The sequence below is a fragment of the Pygocentrus nattereri genome, chromosome 3 (assembly GCF_015220715.1).
Source record: "Pygocentrus nattereri isolate fPygNat1 chromosome 3, fPygNat1.pri, whole genome shotgun sequence".
NCBI classification, from domain to species: domain Eukaryota; kingdom Metazoa; phylum Chordata; class Actinopteri; order Characiformes; family Serrasalmidae; genus Pygocentrus; species Pygocentrus nattereri.
This window is the reverse complement of record NC_051213.1, coordinates 3,873,228-3,898,507: the sequence shown is the minus strand read 5'-3', so window position 1 is coordinate 3,898,507 and position 25,280 is coordinate 3,873,228. Positions and strand designations below refer to the sequence as shown.

Here is a 25,280-nt window from a genome sequence, read left to right as displayed (position 1 = left end):
CCTGCTATGGTCTGCCATATGGAGCTCCACTCATCATCTCATCTAAACACTGATTACAGCACATCACAGACCCTCAATCAAACCCTGAGACTGACGCTCAGTGACGCTAGCAGCTCTCACACACTGCCACACGAGGCTGATCATCAAAAGTTTGGGGACAGAGGGAAAATCTTAGCTTGAATGTTTGCCAACTTAATCGTAATAGACTTATGGAAATGGGTGACGAAGACCCCCACCCAAACCCCCCAGTGCCTGTGACCTGAACTCTGCTGGTTTTATTCAAACGCAGGGCATTAACAGAGATAGTCGTGAGCTACATACAGTATGTACAAATGGCTGGGTCATTGATTAAGGACCCATATACAGTCATATGCCAATGTTTCTGTGCCCCAGTCAAACAGTGTGTTTTGTTGATATTCGGAGTGTAATAAGTGAACAGGTCCTCCACAGAGACACTCTCTTTAATGCACACTTACTGGGTATTTTCTCCAGCATGATAAACTCAGCAAAAAAGGGTTACATACAACACTAAGCAGAGTTACAAGCAGTGCAGTCGAAAGAAAGAAAGAAAGAAAGAAAGAAAGAAAGAAAGAAAGAAAGAAAGAAAGAAAGGAGAAAATGATAGAAACAAAGAAAAAATAAAAATAAATGAATAAGTAAAGAAAGAATGATAGAACAAAAGTAAACAGAAAGAAGGAACAATAGAAATAAAGAAAAAATAAAGAAAGAAAGAAAAAAGAGAGAACGAGTGAGTGAATGAAAGAGAGAGAGTGAGACAGTGAGAGAGAGTGAGTGGTAGAGAGAGAGAGAGAGAGAGAGAGAGAGTGAGAGTGAGAGAGAGAGAGAGAGAGAGTGAGAGTGAGAAAATGAGTGAGAAACAGTGAGAGAGAAAGAGTGAGAGAGAGTGAGAGAGAGAGAGTGAGAGAGAGAGAGAGAGAGATAGTGGTAGAGAGAGAGAGAGAGAGAGAGAGAGAGAGAGAGAGTGAGAGATAGTGGTAGAGAGAGAGAGAGAGAGAGAGAGTGAGAGAGAGAGAGAGAGAGTGAGAGAGAGAGAGAGAGAGAGAGAGAGACAGAGAGAGTGAGAGATAGTGGTAGAGAGAGAGAGAGAGAGAGAGAGTGAGAGAGAGAGAGAGAGAGTGAGAGTGAGAAAATGAGTGAGAAACAGTGAGAGAGAAAGAGAGAGAGAGAGTGGTAGAGAGAGAGAGAGAGAGAGAGAGAGAGAGAGTGGTAGAGAGAGAGAGAGAGAGAGAGAGAGAGAGTGAGAGTGAGAAAATGAGTGAGAAACAGTGAGAGAGAAAGAGTGAGAGAGTGAGAGAGAGAGAGAGTGAGAGATAGTGGGAGGAGGTGGAGGAGGGGGAGGAGGAGGCGTATAGGGAGGAGCAGGAGGAGGTGTAGGGGGAGGAGGAAGAGGAGGCGTAGGGGGAGGAGGAGGAGGAGGGGTACTCACGGCTTCCTCCATTCTCCGGGTCTCTGTAGGCGAACTGCAGCGTGGTGTCCAGCGTCCTGAAGCCCTCCTTCAAAGAGTGGTGCTTATAGTACTCAATCAACTCCTGCAACACAAACAACCCCATAACTCAATAAATACATGGAGAAAGGCCAGTAAGACCAAGCAGCTCAAACAGTAAACAAAGAAAGCACTCCGAGCAGAAACGCTGCAGATTCAGTAAGACGCCGGTATTCCCAATCCAGCAGCGCTCTTTAAGTGACATTTGTGAAATCGAATCTAAAAGCACTTTCAGAAGAAGATGACAACAGCCGCTCAATCTGCAGGGCGTAATGACCATAAAAAGGCCGCCTCCGTGAAGCCTTTTAAAGGGGAGACGATGAGGCAGTAACGAGGCCCAATAAATACACGACAGTTTAAAACTAAACGACAGCAAGAAAAATCCAATACTACATACAATATTCCCCCCCGGAGCAGGGGGTCTGAGCTCGGCAGGTCTGAGGAGAACGTTCAGCAGACAGAATGTTTCAGACGGTTCAGACCAGAGTTTATAATCAATACACGGACAATTTCACCACCACTTACTTTCCCATTCCATTCCATTCCAAAATCACCAATTATCAATATAATCTGAATAATATTAGAGAACCATGAAGAAAACTCAAGGCTAATTACAGTAAATAAAAGCAATTAGGCATAAAATTCCACTTTCATTTTGGCCATAATCTGCTCTGCTAGCTGACTCGGCTAACTGTCTCCACAGATAACGCTAGCTGACTCTGCTAACTGTCTCCACAGATAACGCTAGCTGACTCTGCTAACTGTCTCCACAGATAACGCTAGCTGACTCTGCTAACTGACTCCACAGATAACGCTAGCTGACTCTGCTAACTGTCTCCACAGATAACGCTAGCTGACTCTGCTAACTGTCTCCACAGATAACGTTAGCTGACTCTGCTAACTGTCTCCACAGATAACGTTAGCTGACTCTGCTAACTGTCTCCACAGATAACGCTAGCTGACTCGGCTAACTGTCTCCACAGATAACGCTAGCTGACTCTGCTAACTGTCTCCACAGATAACGCTAGCTGACTCTGCTAACTGTCTCCACAGATAACGCTAGCTGACTCTGCTAACTGACTCCACAGATAACGCTAGCTGACTCTGCTAACTGTCTCCACAGATAACGCTAGCTGACTCTGCAAACTGACTCCACAGATAACGCTAGCTGACTCTGCTAACTGTCTCCACTCGGGGAAAAAGCACTTAATTTACTTGAATAACAAAATAATAATAAATATATAATAAAATAAATAATAATAATAATAATAATAATAATAATAAATTTATTTCATACTCTTAAAAAGGTGGTTCTTCTAGAAAAAGGAATAATTCTATCTAGCATCATGACTGCTTAAACGGTTCTTTGCGTGGTGAACTGGTTCTTCAGACTGATGGAGAACGTGTTGTACACGGTTCTAGGTAGACGCTTTCTGAAATATAGCACCAAAAAGGGGTTCTGCTACTGCTACGGTGCCAAGCTTGTGAAGTGAGTGCGTAGCAGTGCGTGAAGTGCGAGTGTGTCCTGCGTGGCCGTCTGAGAGGGAGTCACTCACGAGAATGCTGCGGAACCTCCGGTTCTCCGCGATCTGGAAGTAGCTGTCTCTGGCCAGGATCTTGATGTGCTTCACGTCGTTGTTGAACCTGCGGTGCATGGATAAGTGATGAGGGTCACTTTCTGCTGACCGATGCGATCGACTCTGCCTCGGTAATGCACGGGGCAGAAGGCTCTGACTCTGCGGGCGGGGGGTCGATACGAGGGCAGGACCCCCATTAGCCCCTGATCACAACACCGCTGGCATTTGTTTTCAGTCAGACGCCGAGAGAACGTCTGAGGAGACTTTCAGATTTCAGCACTTTACCCAAAGCTTCACGGCGTTTAAAGGACATCTAAACAGAACGACCGCTGTCTCATCATCACAGACACAGAGGTGAAGTCTCAGTCTTACACATCTAATCTCATCTTACTGCTTATGTAAACTATTGTATACATTACATTAGACCCTTCCGCTGTCACTGGCACTATATTATCAACTAAGGCTTCTATTTAGCCATTCAAACAGAAACATGACCCTCCACTGGACATCAGAAATGATTAATTAACGGATTAATTCAAATGACTTCGGAATAAAACCCAATTTACTTATATTAAGAGTAAAGAAGTTTTTTGTCAGCGACAATATTTAATCATACTTTTTTACTATGTATGTATGTTATAAGAATCTACTGCAATTACTAGGACTATATATAACTACTAATTTTATTATAAATTACTGTAATTACCAATATTACAGTATATGTGTGTATATATATATATGTATATATATATATATATATATATATATATATATATATATATATATATATATATGTAGTGTACGGTATATTTAATACAACGTACTCTAAATTAGCTATGTTATCAAAATGTATATTTAATAAAATACATCTAACTAGGCATCGCATGTTCTCGGAATAAACCCTCATTTGCAGTCGTGGGCTGGAGGTTAGGGAACCAGTGAAACACCACATACACACTAGTGAACACACACACTAGGGGGCTGTGAGCACACTTGCCCGGAGCGGTGGGCAGCCCTATCCACGGCAGCCGGGGAGCAGCTGGGGGTTAGGTGTCTTGCTCAAGGGCACTTCAGTCTGTACAGATGGGTTAGACTACAGAGGTGAAATTTCCCCGTTTTCTGGGACTAATAACGGTCACTTCATCTTCACAGGAGAAAGAAAAAACCTACTTTACTTTTAACGTAAGCCAATGGAACCAGACGTCTCCCAAGTCATTCTCAGCTGTTTCTTTTGGTTCCATTCTTCATGAAATTTACAAACACGGTAAAGAACAACAGGAATTTTAGAAGTCCAAAGAAAAACATCTATTTCCATTATTTTTTCTCTTTTTCATCTGAACACATCAACCTATGTTGCCTATCACAACATGTGAAAAATTAATGATGAACGGACCAAGAGATTCAGTAAAATTCTTCCAAAATTGTTTTACATTTAGAAGTAAAGAACGGCTTCACCTTCAGCTGAAAAGCTGCCTTTTTGGACATCAACGATATTTAATTATACATTTTTTTTACTACATTTACTAATATTAATTTTACTAATCCAATCACCAGGACGATATTATCAGCTATGTTTTGTATAAGTAATTACTGTTATTACCGATATTATCCTATATTATATCATGTATACAGTACATAGTTTCACCTTCGCCTAAAAAGTTGCCTTTTTTTAGACATTAATTATACATTAATTAAGTTTTTACAACTTATATATTATAGTTTTTTTTACCATGAATGTTATATTGGAAACTATATATATATATATATATATATATACTTAGATAGATATATATATTGCTGCTGCTACATAAAAACGACTGCCATCACTAGCACAACTGTTTATTTAACTGTATATTTTAACAACGTATATTATATTTAAAACTAATATTATCAGTAGTACACACTGAACTGTATTTTACTGGCCATGTATTTAACTGTGTCCAGCATAACACACACCACTGCAATCTCTAGTACTATATTATTAACTACATTTATTATATTAATTACTGGTTCTATATGATTGACTGCAGCCTATATTTAATGACATTGGCAATACATTTAACAATAGATTCTTCACTGTATACACTATAGATGTTATTACTGTTGATCTATTGTCAGAGTTCTAGCCAGTGTTCCTTAAAGCTGTAGCACTCTTTTATGTATTGACCGGCCGTCGTGCTAATATGTTTGGGAATAAAGGAGAAGTGACCACATAACCTTTCTTTTCTGGAGTTTTCTTTACACAGTGGTCACTCAGTCCTCTCTCTCTCTCTCTCTCATGTTGTTCTCTGTGATGTTCTGAACAAACCCAGCTCCTCAAACAGGCCTGGATCGGTAAGCCTGCTAATCACATGCCTAATTCATACTGAATAGCTGAGGAAAAATCCAATAAGTGGGTCCATTGTTAATTGAAATGCAAAGGGATTCGGATTGGAATTTGAAATTTCTCCGCTAATCTCCCGACTGGCTGCTCTGCTGGTGAAGAAAAAGGGAGCTATTGTTGGTTTCAGTAGATTTCCTAAGGCAGGTTCTTTGAATTTTTGGAGGGATTGCGTGTTCTGGCGTCTGCTCTGCAGTTCCAGTCCGGCACACTTGCACACTCAGGTAATTATCACCTCAGCCCTAGTGGGACGGCAGGCTTAGTGGACTGGGAGTATCTGAGAGCACGAGGAGATCACAGGATGTCAGTGTGTTCTGAAGAAAACAGCGGAGTGGTCCACACTTACCACTCCAGCACTGCTCATTAGGCTGAATTAGGTTGGTATAATGGGTTAGAGTGATCTATAAGTGGACGTTTACTTGATATATATGATAACCACGTCCACATATTCTGGTCATAATTAATATTTTTTTTATATTTTCTAATGGGGCAGTTGTGGGCTAGAGGTTAGGGAACTGGTCCTGTGACCGGAAGGTCGCCGGTTTGACCCCCAGAGCCGACAGTCCATGACTGAGGTGTCCTTGAGCAAGACACCTAACCCCCAACTGCTCCCCGGGCGCCGTGGATAGGGCTGCCCACCGCTCCGGGCAAGTGTGCTCACTGCCCCCTAGTGTGTGTATTCACTAGTGTGTATGTGGTGCTTCACTTCACGGAGGGGTTAAATGCGGAGGTGGAATTTCCCCGTTTGTGGGATTAAAAAAGTATCACTTAACTTAAATACAGGTCCTAGTAAATAACAACTTAATCATTATCTAACAGTTGGGCTCAATGCCATTTCGCCCCTCACCATTACCCCTCTGTTTTGTGCGTTCACATCTAGGGGTGGGGGTCCTGATTCTTGTTGAGATAGAGGGGGAGGGCGAAGTGTTGGGGCTACATGACCCCTCAAGCGGAGGTTTTTCAGAGGCTCCCAACAGTGTGTCATGAGAAAAAAACGAAAATCCGGCAAGACGCTGAACGAGAGACCAAGAAACCCACAAATGTGAGAATTCACAGCTAAAAATGCAATAAACACAGTTTTATCTTAGTTTAATGTGGTTTCAGTGGATTTTGGTCGTTTTTCTTCACAACAAGCATAAAAATGACTAGTACTATGCTGATGTCTCGGTAGCTATCTAGCTAATTCTCCTGTTCCACCTTAAATAGTCCAGCAGTTCTGACGCCTGAAGCGCCAGAATGTAACTGCTGCTCCATTTAAGGTGGAACGGGAAAATTCCAACGAGATCTCAACCACTGCCCTGTAGCTCAGGAACAAGGGGCAACACTTAAGAACAAGGGGTAGGGGTAAAAATACCAAATGGGTACTGGGCCTTGGTGATAGTCAATATGTAATATTTACCTTTGCATTACAATGCAAAGTGCTACAATTAACTAAGTCACATGCAAGTAACCAAACTGCATTTGATCTACAGAGTCGAGTGGAGAGCGGCACCAGTAAAGATTAATAACTACTGTTACCTATTTTGTGATGGTCTCAAGCTGCCCTACTCTTGCTCTGTTCAAACAACATCCATTTCATCCTGGTTGGGGTCGTCGCTGGTCCTCGATGGACTGTACCATTTGGTGCTAACCGCAGAAAAGAGGCTCCAGCACAGGCCACTGTCACTAAAGAGATGGCCTACCCTGCATTACGGAGCTCAAAACATGAGTGGATTTGCCGCAATAACGTCATTCGTGAAGTTCTTGGGAGCCTTGAGGCCAAAGCTTCAGAATTAGCTCAAAAAACTGCTACTTAATTAATCTACAGTCACATTCGTTAGATGATGGTGCTAAGAGTTAATGTGCGCCACGTCGGTTATAATAGCATTATTACATTAGGAATGCAGGCTCGTAAGATGTTCAAGCGCTCTTTGAGTTACACACGATGACGTGACTAGCAGTGTGTGCACTGAACAACGAGGCTCAGGGCATAAAACCACGGTAACCATGGTAACTCACTTGATGCTGATGGCGTACTCATTACTGTCGTGGCCTCGATGCCTCACCAGGTACGTGCTGTTCTTCCTGTTCACCAGCTCCGCCTCCGCCTCCAGACGCTGCATGCGGCCCGCGAACCTGAACGGGGGTCACAGTAATGTAGCATTGCATTGACCTGCAGTGTAGAACCGCTCTGACCGATACTGTAGAACTACATTGACCCATAATGTAGTAACTGCACACTCCAGCGTAAACAAATGAACACTTACAAGCAAAGTATTACAACTGACTTTAATCATGTTGTTGTTAGTTGTAATAATGATAAGAATTGTAAAGACTATAATAGAAATAATGATGGAAATATTTTTGATATGACTATTTAATCCAGGTGTTTTCCATCTGTTCATCTGATTTCTCTCTTTTCTCTCTATTTCTGAGCAAATAACACAAAACGGGAATCAAAAGTGATGGTATAAAAACCCTCTGAACTCACCAGGGCTGTGGAGAATAATCAATCGGTTTAGCCTAGAAGACAGAAACAAAGCCGAGAATGTATGAACGCTCTCAGGAGGGCCTCGTTCTCGAAATCCCACCCATTTTGAAATCACCCTCATGAATTTGTTTTCCTCCTGCGGGAACGGATCTGCGTTTTTGGCACCAGCTTCCTCTTCAGTTTGCAGACTCATTCGTTTGGTTTTTCTAATTACGCCCAACCATTTCCTGCAGCTACTTTTACCTTCGCACTGGCGTATCATAACAATCAATCACCGCAGACAGACAGACAGACCTGAACGACGGGAATGTCACAGTGCCGCATGCAGGTGACGCTGCAGTATTCCGAGGAAAAGAGCCGATAAAAAAAACACACCTGCTGCCGTGTGTTTACTCAAGAAATTGCCAGTGACCCCGCAGATAAGAACATAGGAAAGATAAACAATACAATACTGCAACACACACAAATACACACAAGGCTGGACCCCCTTTTGCCTTCAGAACTGCCTTAATTCTTCATGGCACACTTTCAACAAGGTGTTGGAAACGTTCCTCAGAGATTCTGGTTGGTTATTTGAGTTCCTGCTGCCTTTCTATCATCTGGAACCAGTCTGCCCATTCTCCTCTGACCTCTCACATCAACAAGGCATTTTCGTCCACACAACTGACCACTCACTGGATATTTCCTCTTTTTCGGACCGTTCTCTGTAAACCCTAGAGATGGTTGTGTGTGAAAATCCCAGTAGATCAGCAGTTTCTGAAATACTCAGACCAGCCCGTCTGGCACCAACAACCACGCCACGTTCAAAGCCCCTTAAATCCCCTTTCTTCCCCGTTCTGATGCTCGATCTGCACTTCAGCAAGTTCTCTTGACCACCTCCACATGCTTAAATGCAGTGAGTTGCGGCCGTGTGATTGGCTGATTAGCTATTTGTGTTAACAAGCAACAACCATTGACTTACATTAAAAGTAAAGTATGTTTTTCCCGTCTCCTGTAAAGTTACCATTATGGCGCTACAACGTTTTGTTCCACGTGTATTTAATAAAATTAGCTCTAAGAATGTACAACGAATGAACACAGAACCTGTATGCTAATCTGCACTCATCTGTAGTCTGTAGACTAAACAAAGCGATTAATTGAATTCACACTCACACATGGGCAGGGCTTCACAGCGTCGCTTGGAAAGAATCCAACCTCTCTCGTCGTCAAGACTTTGCCCTGCAAGTAAAGGAGATAATTACATTAAGTTCAGCTGGGCAACTCCTTCTCAATAATTCAGCAACAATTAGCACGTAGTGGAGGGCGCTATTCATTTAGTGCGAGAGCAGAAAGTGGGGGAGGCGGAATGGGGGCCTCTACTTGATAATAACTCTCTTTTTCATGCTTAAGTAATTAAATGCTGTACTTGTGAACAGAGTAATGAGGGGTTGGGCATATTTTTCTCTTTCATCTGCCAGAAGAACCGGGGTTTGTTTATTATTAAAGGAATAGCCCATGAAAATGGTAAGCTAATAAAGAATGGGAGACAAGCAGTATTATAAGGGCAGGCCAGCTGGTTCCTACTGGATTTCATTCATTTTAAGTTACTTTGGGGTTATGGAGGGAACTCTTCTTTTACAATGATATCTGATCAAAAACTGGACGGGAGAACGTCCATAGCTTTATAAAAGAAGAGTATACGATAAATAAGTCCCTGTTTAACAATAAAGTGGCCCTATTCCTGAGATTCCGCTTCACTGATCCGTGAATCAATTTGATGATTGCTCCATGATGCGCAATATCAGGCATTACTGCAGGAGATACAGTAACAAATGAAGCTAAACTTGATTCTACTTTGACACAATCATGCATCATCATGTCCAGCTTATGTTATCCATTAATACAAGACTGTGTTGTGTCTTTCTTCAGATAGTCCTACTGGGAGAAGCTAAAAGCTCCCGGAAGTCTCATCTGCGCCCATCTTCTTCAAACTAACCTGATTTGTAAAGCGATACTTAAGTGGCAGTGATACGTTTAGTGTAATGATGTTTCACCAGTGCTCGGGTTGGGCCTCATCTGTTGGCCAAAACTGAGATAGGCACGTTAAAACTTCTAACAATGTTAGTCTATGCAGCTTAAGGGGTGAAATAGAATTAGAGCAATGGATTGTGTCTGTCTGCTTCCACTGAGGGAAGAACTGTCTATATCTTACCAGAGTTGCCAGGACAAACAGGGTAACCAGGGTTGCCAGGAATACTGGGACTATCAGGGCTTTCAGGCTACTCGAGCTGCTATGGTTCCCAGGGACACTATGTCATCAAGGTCGCTAAGGTTTCAAGGCCTGCCAATTCTACAATGGTACTTAATTGAACTACTGTGTTGTCAAAGTTACCAAGGCTACCGGGCCTATCACTGTTATCAAGGCCACTATGGGTGCCAGGGTTGCCAGAGATAGTATGTCATCAGGGTACCAGGTCTTCCAGTGTTACTAGGGTCACTAGGGCTACTATGCTGGGTACAAGAGCTATCATGACTCACAGTCCTACAAGTGTTATCATTGTTACCAAGGACATCATAGTTACTACTATGTCTGCCAGGCAACCAGATTTACGAGTCTTGTCTGGGTTACTAAAGGTATCATGGTAAAAAAGCTACAATGTTATCAAGGTTATGAGGGTTGCCAGGGCAACTATGCTAAAATGAGAAAGCCTACCAGGCCTTCCAGTGTTACCAGAGTCATGAGGGCTACTATGTTGGTTACTACGGTTATCGTGACAAACAGTGTTACCATTGACACCAGGGGTGCCACAGTTACAACTATGTCATCAAGGCTACCAGACATAACAGGGTTGTCAGGGTTCCTACCATTGTTATCAGGGATGCTATAGGCCTGGTAGTTGCCCTAGTAATCCTAATAACCTTGATAACAGGCCTACCATTGCTTCCATTGTTATCAGTTGTGCCTTAGTTACTACTATGTCATCTAGGCCACCGGGGTATCATGGTAAAAAAAGCTATGTTATCAAGGTTATCAGGGTTACAAGGGCAACTACAAGGCCTACCAGTGTTGCCAGGGTTAACAGTGATGCCATAGGGCTACCAGGTTTACTAGTGTTATCAGGGTTACTAGGGGTATCATAATTACAAGAGCTATTATGCTATCAAGGTTAGCAGTGTTTCCAGGGCTACTAAGATTAAGATTAAGATTACCAAGGCTATCAGACCTATCAGTTCTATCAGGATTGAGCATGGGTGCCATGGTTATCATTACCAAGACTGCCAGGCATCAGGGTTGCCTGGGTACAGTAGTTACCATGGCTACTATGTGTCCAAGTTTGCCAAGACTACCAGGTCTAGCAGTGTTTTCAGAACACTGAAGCCATATCGCCCCCTACGCTTCCTGTACTGTATTACAGTCTGTCAGAGCGACTGTGTGGATCATATGAACATTATAGAGCTTTTTAAATGAAACAGTAGAAGCCGTATCGCCCCCTACGCTTCCTGTAGTGTATTACAGTCTGTCAGAGCGACTGTGTGGATCATATGAACATTATAGAGCTTTTTAAATGAAGCAGTAGAAGCCGTATCGCCCCCTACGCTTCCTGTAGTGTATTACAGTCTGTCAGAGTGACCGTGTGGATCATATGAACATTATAGAGCTTTTTAAATGAAACAGTAGAAGCCGTATCGCCCCCTACGCTTCCTGTAGTGTATTACAGTCTGTCAGAGCGACTGTGTGGATCATATGAACATTATAGAGCTTTTTAAATGAAACAGTAGAAGCCGTATCGCCCCCTACGCTTCCTGTAGTGTATTACAGTCTGTCAGAGCGACTGTGTGGATCATATGAACATTATAGAGCTTTTTAAATGAAACAGTAGAAGCCGTATCGCCCCCTACGCTTCCTGTAGTGTATTACAGTCTGTCAGAGCGACTGTGTGGATCATATGAACATTATAGAGCTTTTTAAATGAAACAGTAGAAGCCGTATCGCCCCCTACGCTTCCTGTAGTGTATTACAGTCTGTCAGAGCGACTGTGTGGATCATATGAACATTATAGAGCTTTTTAAATGAAACAGTAGAAGCCGTATCGCCCCCTACGCTTCCTGTAGTGTATTACAGTCTGTCAGAGCGACTGTGTGGATCATATGAACATTATAGAGCTTTTTAAATGAAACAGTAGAAGCCGTATCGCCCCCTACGCTTCCTGTAGTGTATTACAGTCTGTCAGAGCGACTGTGTGGATCATATGAACATTATAGAGCTTTTTAAATGAAACAGTAGAAGCCGTATCGCCCCCTACGCTTCCTGTAGTGTATTACAGTCTGTCAGAGCGACTGTGTGGATCATATGAACATTATAGAGCTTTTTAAATGAAACAGTAGAAGCCGTATCGCCCCCTACGCTTCCTGTAGTGTATTACAGTCTGTCAGAGCGACTGTGTGGATCATATGAACATTATAGAGCTTTTTAAATGAAACAGTAGAAGCCGTATCGCCCCCTACGCTTCCTGTAGTGTATTACAGTCTGTCAGAGCGACTGTGTGGATCATATGAACATTATAGAGCTTTTTAAATGAAACAGTAGAAGCCGTATCGCCCCCTACGCTTCCTGTAGTGTATTACAGTCTGTCAGAGCGACTGTGTGGATCATATGAACATTATAGAGCTTTTTAAATGAAACAGTAGAAGCCGTATCGCCCCCTACGCTTCCTGTAGTGTATTACAGTCTGTCAGAGCGACTGTGTGGATCATATGAACATTATAGAGCTTTTTAAATGAAACAGTAGAAGCCGTATCGCCCCCTACGCTTCCTGTAGTGTATTACAGTCTGTCAGAGCGACTGTGTGGATCATATGAACATTATAGAGCTTTTTAAATGAAATAGTAGAAGCCGTATCGCCCCCTACGCTTCCTGTAGTGTATTACAGTCTGTCAGAGCGACTGTGTGGATCATTTGAACATTATAGAGCTTTTTAAATGAAACAGTAGAAGCCGTATCGCCCCCTACGCTTCCTGTAGTGTATTACAGTCTGTCAGAGCGACTGTGTGGATCATATGAACATTATAGAGCTTTTTAAATGAAAACGTAGAAGCCGTATCGCCCCCTACGCTTCCTGTAGTGTATTACAGTCTGTCAGAGCGACTGTGTGGATCATATGAACATTATAGAGCTTTTTAAATGAAACAGTAGAAGCCGTATCGCCCCCTACGCTTCCTGTAGTGTATTACAGTCTGTCAGAGCGACTGTGTGGATCATATGAACATTATAGAGCTTTTTAAATGAAACAGTAGAAGCCGTATCGCCCCCTACGCTTCCTGTAGTGTATTACAGTCTGTCAGAGCGACTGTGTGGATCATATGAACATTATAGAGCTTTTTAAATGAAACAGTAGAAGCCGTATCGCCCCCTACGCTTCCTGTAGTGTATTACAGTCTGTCAGAGCGACTGTGTGGATCATTTGAACATTATAGAGCTTTTTAAATGAAACAGTAGAAGCCGTATCGCCCCCTACGCTTCCTGTAGTGTATTACAGTCTGTCAGAGCGACTGTGTGGATCATATGAACATTATAGAGCTTTTTAAATGAAACCGTAGAAGCCGTATCGCCCCCTACGCTTCCTGTAGTGTATTACAGTCTGTCAGAGCGACTGTGTGGATCATATGAACATTATAGAGCTTTTTAAATGAAACAGTAGAAGCCGTATCGCCCCCTACGCTTCCTGTAGTGTATTACAGTCTGTCAGAGCGACTGTGTGGATCATATGAACATTATAGAGCTTTTTAAATGAAACAGTAGAAGCCGTATCGCCCCCTACGCTTCCTGTAGTGTATTACAGTCTGTCAGAGCGACTGTGTGGATCATATGAACATTATAGAGCTTTTTAAATGAAACAGTAGAAGCCGTATCGCCCCCTACGCTTCCTGTAGTGTATTACAGTCTGTCAGAGCGACTGTGTGGATCATATGAACATTATAGAGCTTTTTAAATGAAACAGTAGAAGCCGTATCGCCCCCTACGCTTCCTGTAGTGTATTACAGTCTGTCAGAGCGACTGTGTGGATCATATGAACATTATAGAGCTTTTTAAATGAAACAGTAGAAGCCGTATCGCCCCCTACGCTTCCTGTAGTGTATTACAGTCTGTCAGAGCGACTGTGTGGATCATATGAACATTATAGAGCTTTTTAAATGAAACAGTAGAAGCCGTATCGCCCCCTACGCTTCCTGTAGTGTATTACAGTCTGTCAGAGCGACTGTGTGGATCATATGAACATTATAGAGCTTTTTAAATGAAACAGTAGAAGCCGTATCGCCCCCTACGCTTCCTGTAGTGTATTACAGTCTGTCAGAGCGACTGTGTGGATCATATGAACATTATAGAGCTTTTTAAATGAAACAGTAGAAGCCGTATCGTGGATCATATGAACACTGTATGGCACTTTTAAACTGTTATGGCACTGTTTGGTGTTATCAGTTCTTTGTTTTACTATTAACATTCTTATCTTCTACTTCTTGTTATTGTTATATTGCACGTCCAGTGCCTGATGCATTATGCAGCACTTCCTGCTTGGCATGGTTGAATGTTTACTGCAAGTGAATATCAAAGCAGGCTTCTCCTTCTACACTCGTGTGCTGGTTTGCTGACAGTAAATATGAGCTGAACTGAAGTAAATGCGGCCACACCTGCTCACCTCAGTGTTTTCGGAAAGCGAATGCCATCACCCACATTATTGCGCCACGTGCGCAGGAGCATGGCATTGTTTTGATAGGAGGTGCCAGGCATCGAACCGCATCATCTGCTTAGGGAGTGTGTCCGCCCAAATGACAGCCTGCTGAAAAATGCTCTGTGTCTTTCCCGTGCGTTGCGTGCCTGTGCGTAAACTCGGTGGGCGGCGTGTGCTATCTCAGAGAGCCAGAGAGACAAACAGCTTGCATCAACAGCGCTGAGTGTTGACAAAGGGAGGGAATCAGGCGCTGCTACATAGCCTGTCACACTCAGAATGGTACACACACCTGCTATAGATGCTCCTTTAATACCTGCCATTAGCATGCAACCTGCACACAGACTCAGCAGAAAGGCCTGGCAGGAGCACAAGCATTAGCCATGCAGGTCAGAATGTGACTGGGCAAGTGGCCAAGCAACCGGAATCGTTTATTCTGCCTGTATATTTAACTCTCAGAGACCCTCTAAGGCAAAACCATTGTTATTAACATTTTATTTGTAAAAAAAACCCCAATACATTTAAACACTATGCATTTTTCCCAAACCTATCTGAGACAAAGGACATCATATTTCATATTAACCCTTATAGACATTACATACAGACTGACATACATTATATATACATACATTTATATATATACATACACATATTAGAAATCACCTGGTTACCATAACAGTGGCCTAGCAACACCTTAGCAACCACCTGGGATTCCATAGCACTGGCATAGCAACTCCTTAGCAGCGACCTGGGATAAGATAGCAATGGCCTAGCAACAACTTAGCAACCACCTGGGATACCATAACATTGGCTTAAAAACTCCTCAGCAACTACCTGGGATAACATAGCACTGGCATAGCAACTCCTTAGCAGCAACCTGGGATAACATAGCAATGGCCTAGCAACAACTTAGCAACCACCTGGGATACCATAGTATTGGCTTAACAACTCCTCAGCAACTAGCTGGGATAACATAGCACTGGCTTAACACCTCCTCAGCAACGACCTGGGATAACATAGCATTGGCCTAGGAACAACTTAGCAACCACCTGGGATAGCAACTGAGATATTACAATGCATTAATATTGAAATAATATTTAAAAGTCAAAAAACAATAATTGACACATAATCTTATTAACATTTCATATAAATACACTAAATGCACATTTACGATGTCATTCATTGCTTATAATGATCGATTATTTGATTATTTCACTAACACTACAGATCCCAACAGTCCACATGTTTATCAGCAAGGAATGGATTGCAGGCCATGATGTTTCTGATGGACTGGAAGAAGACCTGGAGCACATGATGCGATTATGTTTGGTTTGTTGAGGAATGTGCTTTGGTAACACTTTCTATGAATGTCACTTCTGTAAGCATCTACAAACACATTTATAACATGTTAAAATGGCATTATAAACATGGTTATAAATCTTTATAAAAATGAATTACGCTAATTACACTAATATAATGCATTATAAATGGTGTTAATAACTTGTTCTACTGTCAATGCCAGAGAAGTCAGTCCCAGCTTGGAAACCATAAAGTAAACGTTTATTGAAGTTCATTTACACCCTGAGATTTCCAGTATTATATAATCTCGCAGTTACTGCTTTTAGGGCATTTCGGGGTTTCAGTCCTGAATATTCCGATGCTCCAAACAGGCCGTCCAGCCTAGAATCACTGCTACAGTGAGCTTTTCTTACCCAGCGTCTCACTTTAAATGCTACACTACATTACATCACAGCAAACCAGGTACCCATCAGCCCCTCCCCTGAACCCCCTCTGGCATCACACTGAGCATGAAGTCACTGTGGAGTGAAGGCCTGGAGAGTGAGGGGTGAGATAGTCAAGCTGTCATTGTAATTTTGTTCCCTCACTGGTTCTAATGTCAAGCGCTAGAACCCTTCACTCTGTAACACTGCACTACACTACAGTACAGTACAGTGATGCTGATTTCTGCTGGTGTTCTACTGGATATGCAGTGTTAAGTCAGTGCCAGGCTAACGGTGGTGCACATTAACAGTGGTGAACATTAACAGTGGTGCACATTAACAGTGGTGAACATTAACAGTGGTGAACATTAACAGTGGTGCACATTGACTTTCCCACATTGGGTGAAACACTGAGTTTCAGTAAATTCTTCAACTTGAAGCCTCAGTCTTAACCCTGGAGGCGGCTTTAGTCCAGTACACATTTCATTTTACTTAGAGTGGGCAAATACAGCTTATGAGCTCTTATAATTTGTTATGAACAGTAGTTATAATGCATTATGTTAACAGTTCATAATGCATAATAAGCATAGCTATAAGATGTAATGCATTTTTATAAGTATTTATAGCTGTGTTTATAAGGCCTTATGAATGCATTATAACATTTCATGAATGTGTTTATAGATGCTTACAAACGTGACATTCATGGAAAGTGTTACTCGTTTGGTCTCTAAACAGTGAAGAAAGTGGGCGGTTCAGAGCCTTTTTTCGCTCCCAAGTTATAGGTTTGTGGCATTAGTATCTCACGTAGCTGACAGCAGATCTTAGAACGAAAACCGCTCTTGTCACTGATGTTCTCCTGTGAGCAGGTGAGCAGGAATGTATATTTACGTCATACATCACATGGGAGGATGAAGGGAAGCTTCTGACCTGCCACCAGGTGCTGTGTAGATCCGCTCTGATCAACTCGATGATGTCGCCTTGTGTAATATTGAGGGCGGGGCCACACATGGGGATGGGAATACCGTGGTAATTCCTTATAGCCAGCATCTTCGGTAAGCCTGAGAGTAGGAAAAACATTGATAATTATTATTATTATTATTATTATTATTGTCATAATTAACAAAGAACACCATTTTTTACAGATCCTCTATAGACGCTGATCTTCAATGTAGTCAATCAGCTGAAGCAGAAGTTTTTAAAGGGTAAAGCAGCCAACAATTAATGGAATCTACCATGAACAAAAGCATGCTGCGTAGCTATGACTGCGTTCGACTGGGAGCCTGGAATTACATCACTTTCGACTTCCAAGCACTCGAGATACTACGTGGAAAAAACATGTACACCTCAATAAACAAGGGAGCACTGTTATCAACAAGCCAGCCAGCTGACGTCAATGATCCATCTCTTGATATGTAACCAGAGATGTGGCGCTTCACTACCATTGTTCACTCTCAATAAAGGTACCTAAAAGGGTTTTTCATGCAATACCATGGAAGAACCACTTTTGGTTCCCCAAACGACCTCTCAATGGATGGTTCTTCGTAGAACTTCTTTCAATTGAGAAGTGTGGTTGTGGAGAACCTCTTCAAAGCTGAAAAAAATTGTAAAAACTAGGAATTCTAGGAAGAGCCTTTATACTGGAATAGAATCTTTCCATGATGTAAAGGTTCTTCACATTCACCCTCATCTCTTTTTCGACAAGGTTTGTTACAAAAACAGTGGTTCTTTTATTATATTTGTGCGGCATCTTTTATTTTTAAGACTGTAGATATGAAGTCAGAGTAAGAGCGCCTTCCCAGTTTTACATTACAAAAAAAAACGAATAAATAAACTGGTGTATGAACTTCATTTAAATAAGCCACTCGTGTTTATTCAGTCAAATGTAGTCAGTATACTCAGCAAAAAGTCATGCTATTCCTTTCATTGTGCAAATGTACGTGAACCAATTTATTTATTTAATGCCGACATATTTTACCATTTGTAAGTCAAACAACCCCATTGGTTGATGTTTCCTCAGACAACAAACACGTCTTGGCTGATCAGCTACGTTTGCGGTAAACTTGCCCCACACCAAACGAAACACTGCTAAAGCACCGCAGAGGTGAGACAAACGAGAAGGAGTTATCGTGTCTGTGTGGGACAGAAACAGGTTTTTCGGTCTGGTAGCTGAGACTGAGAGAAGATGAGGAGCATATTTTGTCTTGTGTCTAGAGAAATATAATCCCAGCTGTGACAGTGAGAGTGAAGTACCAGAAGAGCAGGTTACCACACTGTACGCTGACGTGTTAAATGGGTCACATGTGAGTGATACAGGCCATCAGTGTGCTGCTCCACCAAACCCAACTTTAATCCTAAACTCACCAACCTAAAGATCAGCACTGGCCTAATATAACATAATAGTGGACTTTGTGTTGTGTGATGGAGCTAATATTAGCATGCTGACACATTTGCTGATGCCAGCCTGATTTGATTGCCCAGGTACACCAACAAAGTCCAGTTCAGAAGCATTGTAAACTGGGAAATCAACATTACTGGCTCTAAATGTAGGTATTGTGATATAAACCGAGTCCGTTCTACAGTTTCTCATTAGGCTGAATGAATAACCAGCTCTAAATGTAGGTATTGTGATATAAACCGAGTCCGTTCTACAGTTTCTCATTAGACTGAATGAATAACCGACTCTAAATGTAGGTATTGTGATATAAACCGAGTCCGTTCTGCAGTTTCTCATTAGACTGAATGAATAACCGACTCTAAATGTAGGTATTGTGATATAAACCGAGTCCGTTCTACAGTTTCTCATTAGACTGAATGAATAACCGACTCTAAATGTAGGTATTGTGATATAAACCGAGTCCGTTCTACAGTTTCTCATTAGACTGAATGAATAACCGACTCTAAATGTAGGTATTGTGATATAAACCGAGTCCGTTCTACAGTTTCTCATTAGACTGAATGAATAACCGACTCTAAATGTAGGTATTGTGATATAAACCGAGTCTGTTCTACAGTTTCTCATTAGACTGAATGAATAACCGGCTCTAAATGTAGGTATTGTGATATAAACCGAGTCCGTTCTACAGTTTCTCATTAGACTGAATGAATAACCGACTCTAAATGTAGGTATTGTGATATAAACCGAGTCCGTTCTACAGCTTCTCATTAGACTGAATGAATAACCGACTCTAAATGTAGGTATTGTGATATAAACCGAGTCCGTTCTACAGTTTCTCATTAGACTGAATGAATAACCGACTCTAAATGTAGGTATTGTGATATAAACCGAGTCCGTTCTACAGTTTCTCGTTAGGCTGAATGAATAACCGACTCTAAATGTAGGTATTGTGATATAAACCGAGTCCGTTCTACAGTTTCTCATTAGGCTGAATGAATAACCGGCTCTAAATGTAGGTATTGTGATATAAACCGAGTCTGTTCTACAGTTTCTCATTAGGCTGAATGAATAACCGACTCTAAATGTAGGTATTGTGATATAAACCGAGTCCGTTCTACAGTTTCTCATTAGACTGAATGAATAACCGGCTCTAAATGTAGGTATTGTGATATAAACCGAGTCCGTTCTACAGTTTCTCATTAGGCTGAATGAATAACCGACTCTAAATGTAGGTATTGTGATATAAACCGAGTCCGTTCTACAGTTTCTCATTAGGCTGAATGAATAACCGACTCTAAATGTAGGTATTGTGATATAAACCGAGTCCGTTCTACAGTTTCTCATTAGGCTGAATGAATAACCGACTCTAAATGTAGGTATTGTGATATAAACCGAGTCCGTTCTACAGTTTCTCATTAGGCTGAATGAATAACCGACTCTAAATGTAGGTATTGTGATATAAACCGAGTCCGTTCTACAGTTTCTTATTAGGCTGAATGAATAACCGACTCTAAATGTAGGTATTGTGATATAAACCGAGTCTGTTCTACAGTTTCTCATTAGGCTGAATGAATAACCGGCTCTAAATGTAGGTATTGTGATATAAACCGAGTCCGTTCTACAGTTTCTCATTAGGCTGAATGAATAACCGACTCTAAATGTAGGTATTGTGATATAAACCGAGTCCGTTCTACAGTTTCTCATTAGGCTGAATGAATAACCGACTCTAAATGTAGGTATTGTGATATAAACCGAGTCCGTTCTACAGTTTCTCATTAGGCTGAATGAATAACCGACTCTAAATGTAGGTATTGTGATATAAACCGAGTCCGTTCTACAGTTTCTCATTAGGCTGAATGAATAACCGACTCTAAATGTAGGTATTGTGATATAAACCGAGTCTGTTCTACAGTTTCTCATTAGACTGAATGAATAACCGACTCTAAATGTAGGTATTGTGATATAAACCGAGTCTGTTCTACAGTTTCTCATTAGGCTGAATGAATAACCGGCTCTAAATGTAGGTATTGTGATATAAACCGAGTCCGTTCTACAGTTTCTCATTAGACTGAATGAATAACCGACTCTAAATGTAGGTATTGTGATATAAACCGAGTCCGTTCTACAGTTTCTCATTAGACTGAATGAATAACCGACTCTAAATGTAGGTATTGTGATATAAACCGAGTCCGTTCTACAGTTTCTCATTAGACTGAATGAATAACAGACTCTAAATGTAGGTATTGTGATATAAACCGAGTCCGTTCTACAGTTTCTCATTAGGCTGAATGAATAACCGACTCTAAATGTAGGTATTGTGATATAAACCGAGTCCGTTCTACAGTTTCTCATTAGGCTGAATGAATAACCGACTCTAAATGTAGGTATTGTGATATAAACCGAGTCCGTTCTACAGTTTCTCATTAGACTGAATGAATAACAGACTCTAAATGTAGGTATTGTGATATAAACCGAGTCCGTTCTACAGTTTCTCATTAGGCTGAATGAATAACCGACTCTAAATGTAGGTATTGTGATATAAACCGAGTCCGTTCTACAGTTTCTCATTAGGCTGAATGAATAACAGACTCTAAATGTAGGTATTGTGATATAAACCGAGTCCGTTCTACAGTTTCTCATTAGGCTGAATGAATAACCGACTCTAAATGTAGGTATTGTGATATAAACCGAGTCCGTTCTACAGTTTCTCATTAGGCTGAATGAATAACCGACTCTAAATGTAGGTATTGTGATATAAACCGAGTCTGTTCTACAGTTTCTCATTAGGCTGAATGAATAACCGACTCTAAATGTAGGTATTGTGATATAAACCGAGTCCGTTCTACAGTTTCTCATTAGGCTGAATGAATAACCGACTCTAAATGTAGGTATTGTGATATAAACCGAGTCCGTTCTACAGTTTCTCATTAGGCTGAATGAATAACCGACTCTAAATGTAGGTATTGTGATATAAACCGAGTCTGATCTACAGTTTCTCATTAGACTGAATGAATAACCGACTCTAAATGTAGGTGTTGTGATATAAACCGAGTCCGTTCTACAGTTTCTCATTAGGCTGAATGAATAACCGACTCTAAATGTAGGTATTGTGATATAAACCGAGTCTGTTCTACAGTTTCTTATTAGACTGAATGAATAACCGACTCTAAATGTAGGTATTGTGATATAAACCGAGTCCGTTCTACAGTTTCTCATTAGACTGAATGAATAACCGGCTCTAAATGTAGGTATTGTGATATAAACCGAGTCTGTTCTACAGTTTCTCATTAGACTGAATGAATAACCGACTCTAAATGTAGGTATTGTGATATAAACCGAGTCCGTTCTACAGTTTCTCATTAGGCTGAATGAATAACCGACTCTAAATGTAGGTATTGTGATATAAACCGAGTCCGTTCTACAGTTTCTCATTAGGCTGAATGAATAACCGACTCTAAATGTAGGTATTGTGATATAAACCGAGTCCGTTCTACAGTTTCTCGTTAGGCTGAATGAATAACCGGCTCTAAATGTAGGTATTGTGATATAAACCGAGTCCGTTCTACAGTTTCTCATTAGACTGAATGAATAACCGACTCTAAATGTAGGTATTGTGATATAAACCGAGTCCGTTCTACAGTTTCTCATTAGGCTGAATGAATAACCGACTCTAAATGTAGGTATTGTGATATAAACCGAGTCTGTTCTACAGTTTCTCATTAGACTGAATGAATAACCGACTCTAAATGTAGGTATTGTGATATAAACCGAGTCCGTTCTACAGTTTCTCATTAGACTGAATGAATAACCGACTCTAAATGTAGGTATTGTGATATAAACCGAGTCCGTTCTACAGTTTCTCATTAGGCTGAATGAATAACCGACTCTAAATGTAGGTATTGTGATATAAACCGAGTCCGTTCTACAGTTTCTCATTAGACTGAATGAATAACCGACTCTAAATGTAGGTATTGTGATATAAACCGAGTCAGTTCTACAGTTTCTCATTAGGCTGAATGAATAACCGACTCTAAATCTAGGTATTGTGATATAAACCGAGTCCGTTCTACAGTTTCTCATTAGACTGAATGAATAACCGACTCTAAATGTAGGTATTAAGAGCAATAAAGCTTAATGAATGAAGCTGAATTGAGAGAGATAGTGAATCATCAGCATTTCAGTCTGGATGTTGGTGTAATTAGTGATCGAAGTCTTGCTGCGTCTCAGTAATTGGAGGCACACAGCCGGAGAAGCACAGCAAACGTTACAGGGAGCTTGTGTATGTGTACGTGTAGAGATGCCGGCCCCCTGCAGCCCCCCACACTGCGGCTCTGAAGAGGCTTTCGGCACTACAGAGAGAACTGTGCCTGTGTCTGCACCTTGCTCAAGGGACCTCTGAGAAGACAGAGAGCCCAAGACAACATACTACAAGGAGAGCTTCTTCTTCTGTTTTCTCCCAAAACCACTTATAAAGAGGAACCCTTGGCACAATAGAGCTCTCAGATATGAGTAAGCAGACCCAAGGGAGAGAGGGAGAAAAGAGAGAGAGAGAGAGAGAGAGAGAGAGAGAGAGAGAGAGAGAGAGAGAGACTACAGAGAAAGCCTTGAAACTTTCTTCTGATTAACCTTTCAAGGCCGGAGCAAAAACATGGCTATTTCTGCCGTTTAACCTGCTCTACTAAAAAATTATTTCACTGCTGTTGTTGCTTTTAATTTACATGTAGAATAGACGATGTAACAGTGTCAATAATTTTGGTGAATTGTATTCAGTTTGCGTCAAAAAGTACCTTTTGAACATGGAAACACATAAACAGGAATATACACTATATGGCCAATAGTTTGTGGACACCTGACCGTCACACTTATATGAGCTTGGTGGACATTCAATTTCAAATCCATAGGCATTAATATAGAGTTGGTCGCCCTTCGCAGCTCTAACAGCTTCCACTCTTCTGTGAGGCTTCCTACAAGATTTTGGAGTGGAAATTCAGTTAAAAGAGCATTTGTGATGTCAGGCACTGACGTTGGGCGAGAGGGTCTGGCTCACAATATCCGTTCTAGTTCATCCTAAAGGTGTTTAGTGGGGTTGTGGTCTGGACTAAGTGGAGGCCACTGGAGTTCCTCCACACCAAACTAGTCAAACCATATGGAGCTGCTTTGCTTCGCGGTCATGCTTGCTTCTAGAGACGGTTTGGAAATCTGTAGGCTGGCAATATTCACACATTATGTGCTTCGACACTCGACAGCCCCCTGCATTATGAGTTTGTTTGGTTTTCCACTTCATGGCTGAGCTGTTTTTGCTCTTAGATGCTTCCATTTTACCATAATAGCACTTACAGTTGTCCAGGGCAGATCTAGCAGGACAAATATTTCACAAACCGACTTGGCAACAGTGGCATCCTGTGACAGTGCCACATTTCTTTGTTGAGGTTACATTGAGAGATGAGAAATATTTTCTCATTGTTTCTGGTTCTAGATAATGCCAGCTGGCTTAGTTATATCCATACCTCTGCCTTCTCAATCAGATCTTTAACAGTATGCACTTGAAAACACACTCAAGTTAGCCACCTATATTTCATAGTGACAAAGTTAACTGCATTTGAGTCCAACATTTTCCGCTCCCATCCCACTCAGCCCAAATCCACAGGTTGTAGATATTAGGCTGCCAAACTTTTGCCCAACAAATAAACTGCATAACAGGGAAGCAATGAAGCAAGCATCTCAAGTCCAGGAACAAGTTCCACCACAAAAAATATGGCTCCTAGCAGCATTTGAAGCTATGCTAACTCAGAAGAGGGCACATTAGGGGTAATTATGAGTTCTGAGTACTGTCAGAAGGTTGAGTGATGGATGCGAGGAGCTGGAATGCTGGCGTGAGAGTGGGCAGATCGCAAGGAGGGAGGGACTGTAGTTGGTTTCTGATGCTGGAGTAGCCCCAGGACACAGTGTCTACAGGCACGCCTACACTTCTACTGTAACACGCCAATAAATATTCAACTATTCCTGCACTAGTGGTTCATCTGGTTCACCTGCTAGTAGATCAGTTAGGCTCTGTTAACCCTTTCAGCAGAATCCTAATAGAAAGTACAGCAAAAACTAGACCAGACCGGGATTAATGAGGCTTTCTATATAAATGTGAGAGCAGTGCAACACATGGGTGTGATTCCACTTTGACAGACAGCCTGATTCTGGATTTGATGTGCTCAATTTAGTGAGAAAAGAGCGGTACAGTATGGAGCACCCAAGAGGTGGAACCACTGGCACCATCTTCAGAAGATGCATGTTTGATTCCCGGTGATACCGAAGCCACTCGTGAACGGGAGCGTAATTGTCCTCTCTCTGTCTGGGTGGGTAGAATTGTCCCCTCTCTCCCACCATCGCTCTGTACAGTGCTAGCCAATGTGAGCTTACTGGTCTCTCAAAGCAGAGGAAAAAATCAGAACCAGTCCATATCAGGGGTGGGAATCTCAAGGCACCTCACAATTCGATTCGATTACGATTCAGAGGCTGGAACGAGATTATAAAACAA

The 25,280-nt window shown here is 41.6% G+C and overlaps 1 protein-coding gene across 2 annotated transcripts in view; it reads right to left on the bottom strand.

Annotated features, from left to right (window-relative positions):
• Window positions 1-25,280, bottom strand: part of LOC108414555 (guanine nucleotide exchange factor VAV3) — a 190,781-nt gene that overhangs the window by 10,845 nt on the left and 154,656 nt on the right. For both annotated transcript variants that reach the window (XM_037537074.1, XM_037537075.1), the window contains exons 20-25: window positions 17,284-17,414; window positions 9,084-9,149; window positions 7,932-7,963; window positions 7,460-7,576; window positions 3,061-3,148; window positions 1,448-1,550 (exon numbers count right to left, since the gene is read on the bottom strand). In XM_037537074.1, the coding sequence (XP_037392971.1) occupies window positions 1,448-1,550; window positions 3,061-3,148; window positions 7,460-7,576; window positions 7,932-7,963; window positions 9,084-9,149; window positions 17,284-17,414 (537 nt within the window). The remainder of the gene's footprint in view (window positions 1-1,447; window positions 1,551-3,060; window positions 3,149-7,459; window positions 7,577-7,931; window positions 7,964-9,083; window positions 9,150-17,283; window positions 17,415-25,280) is intronic.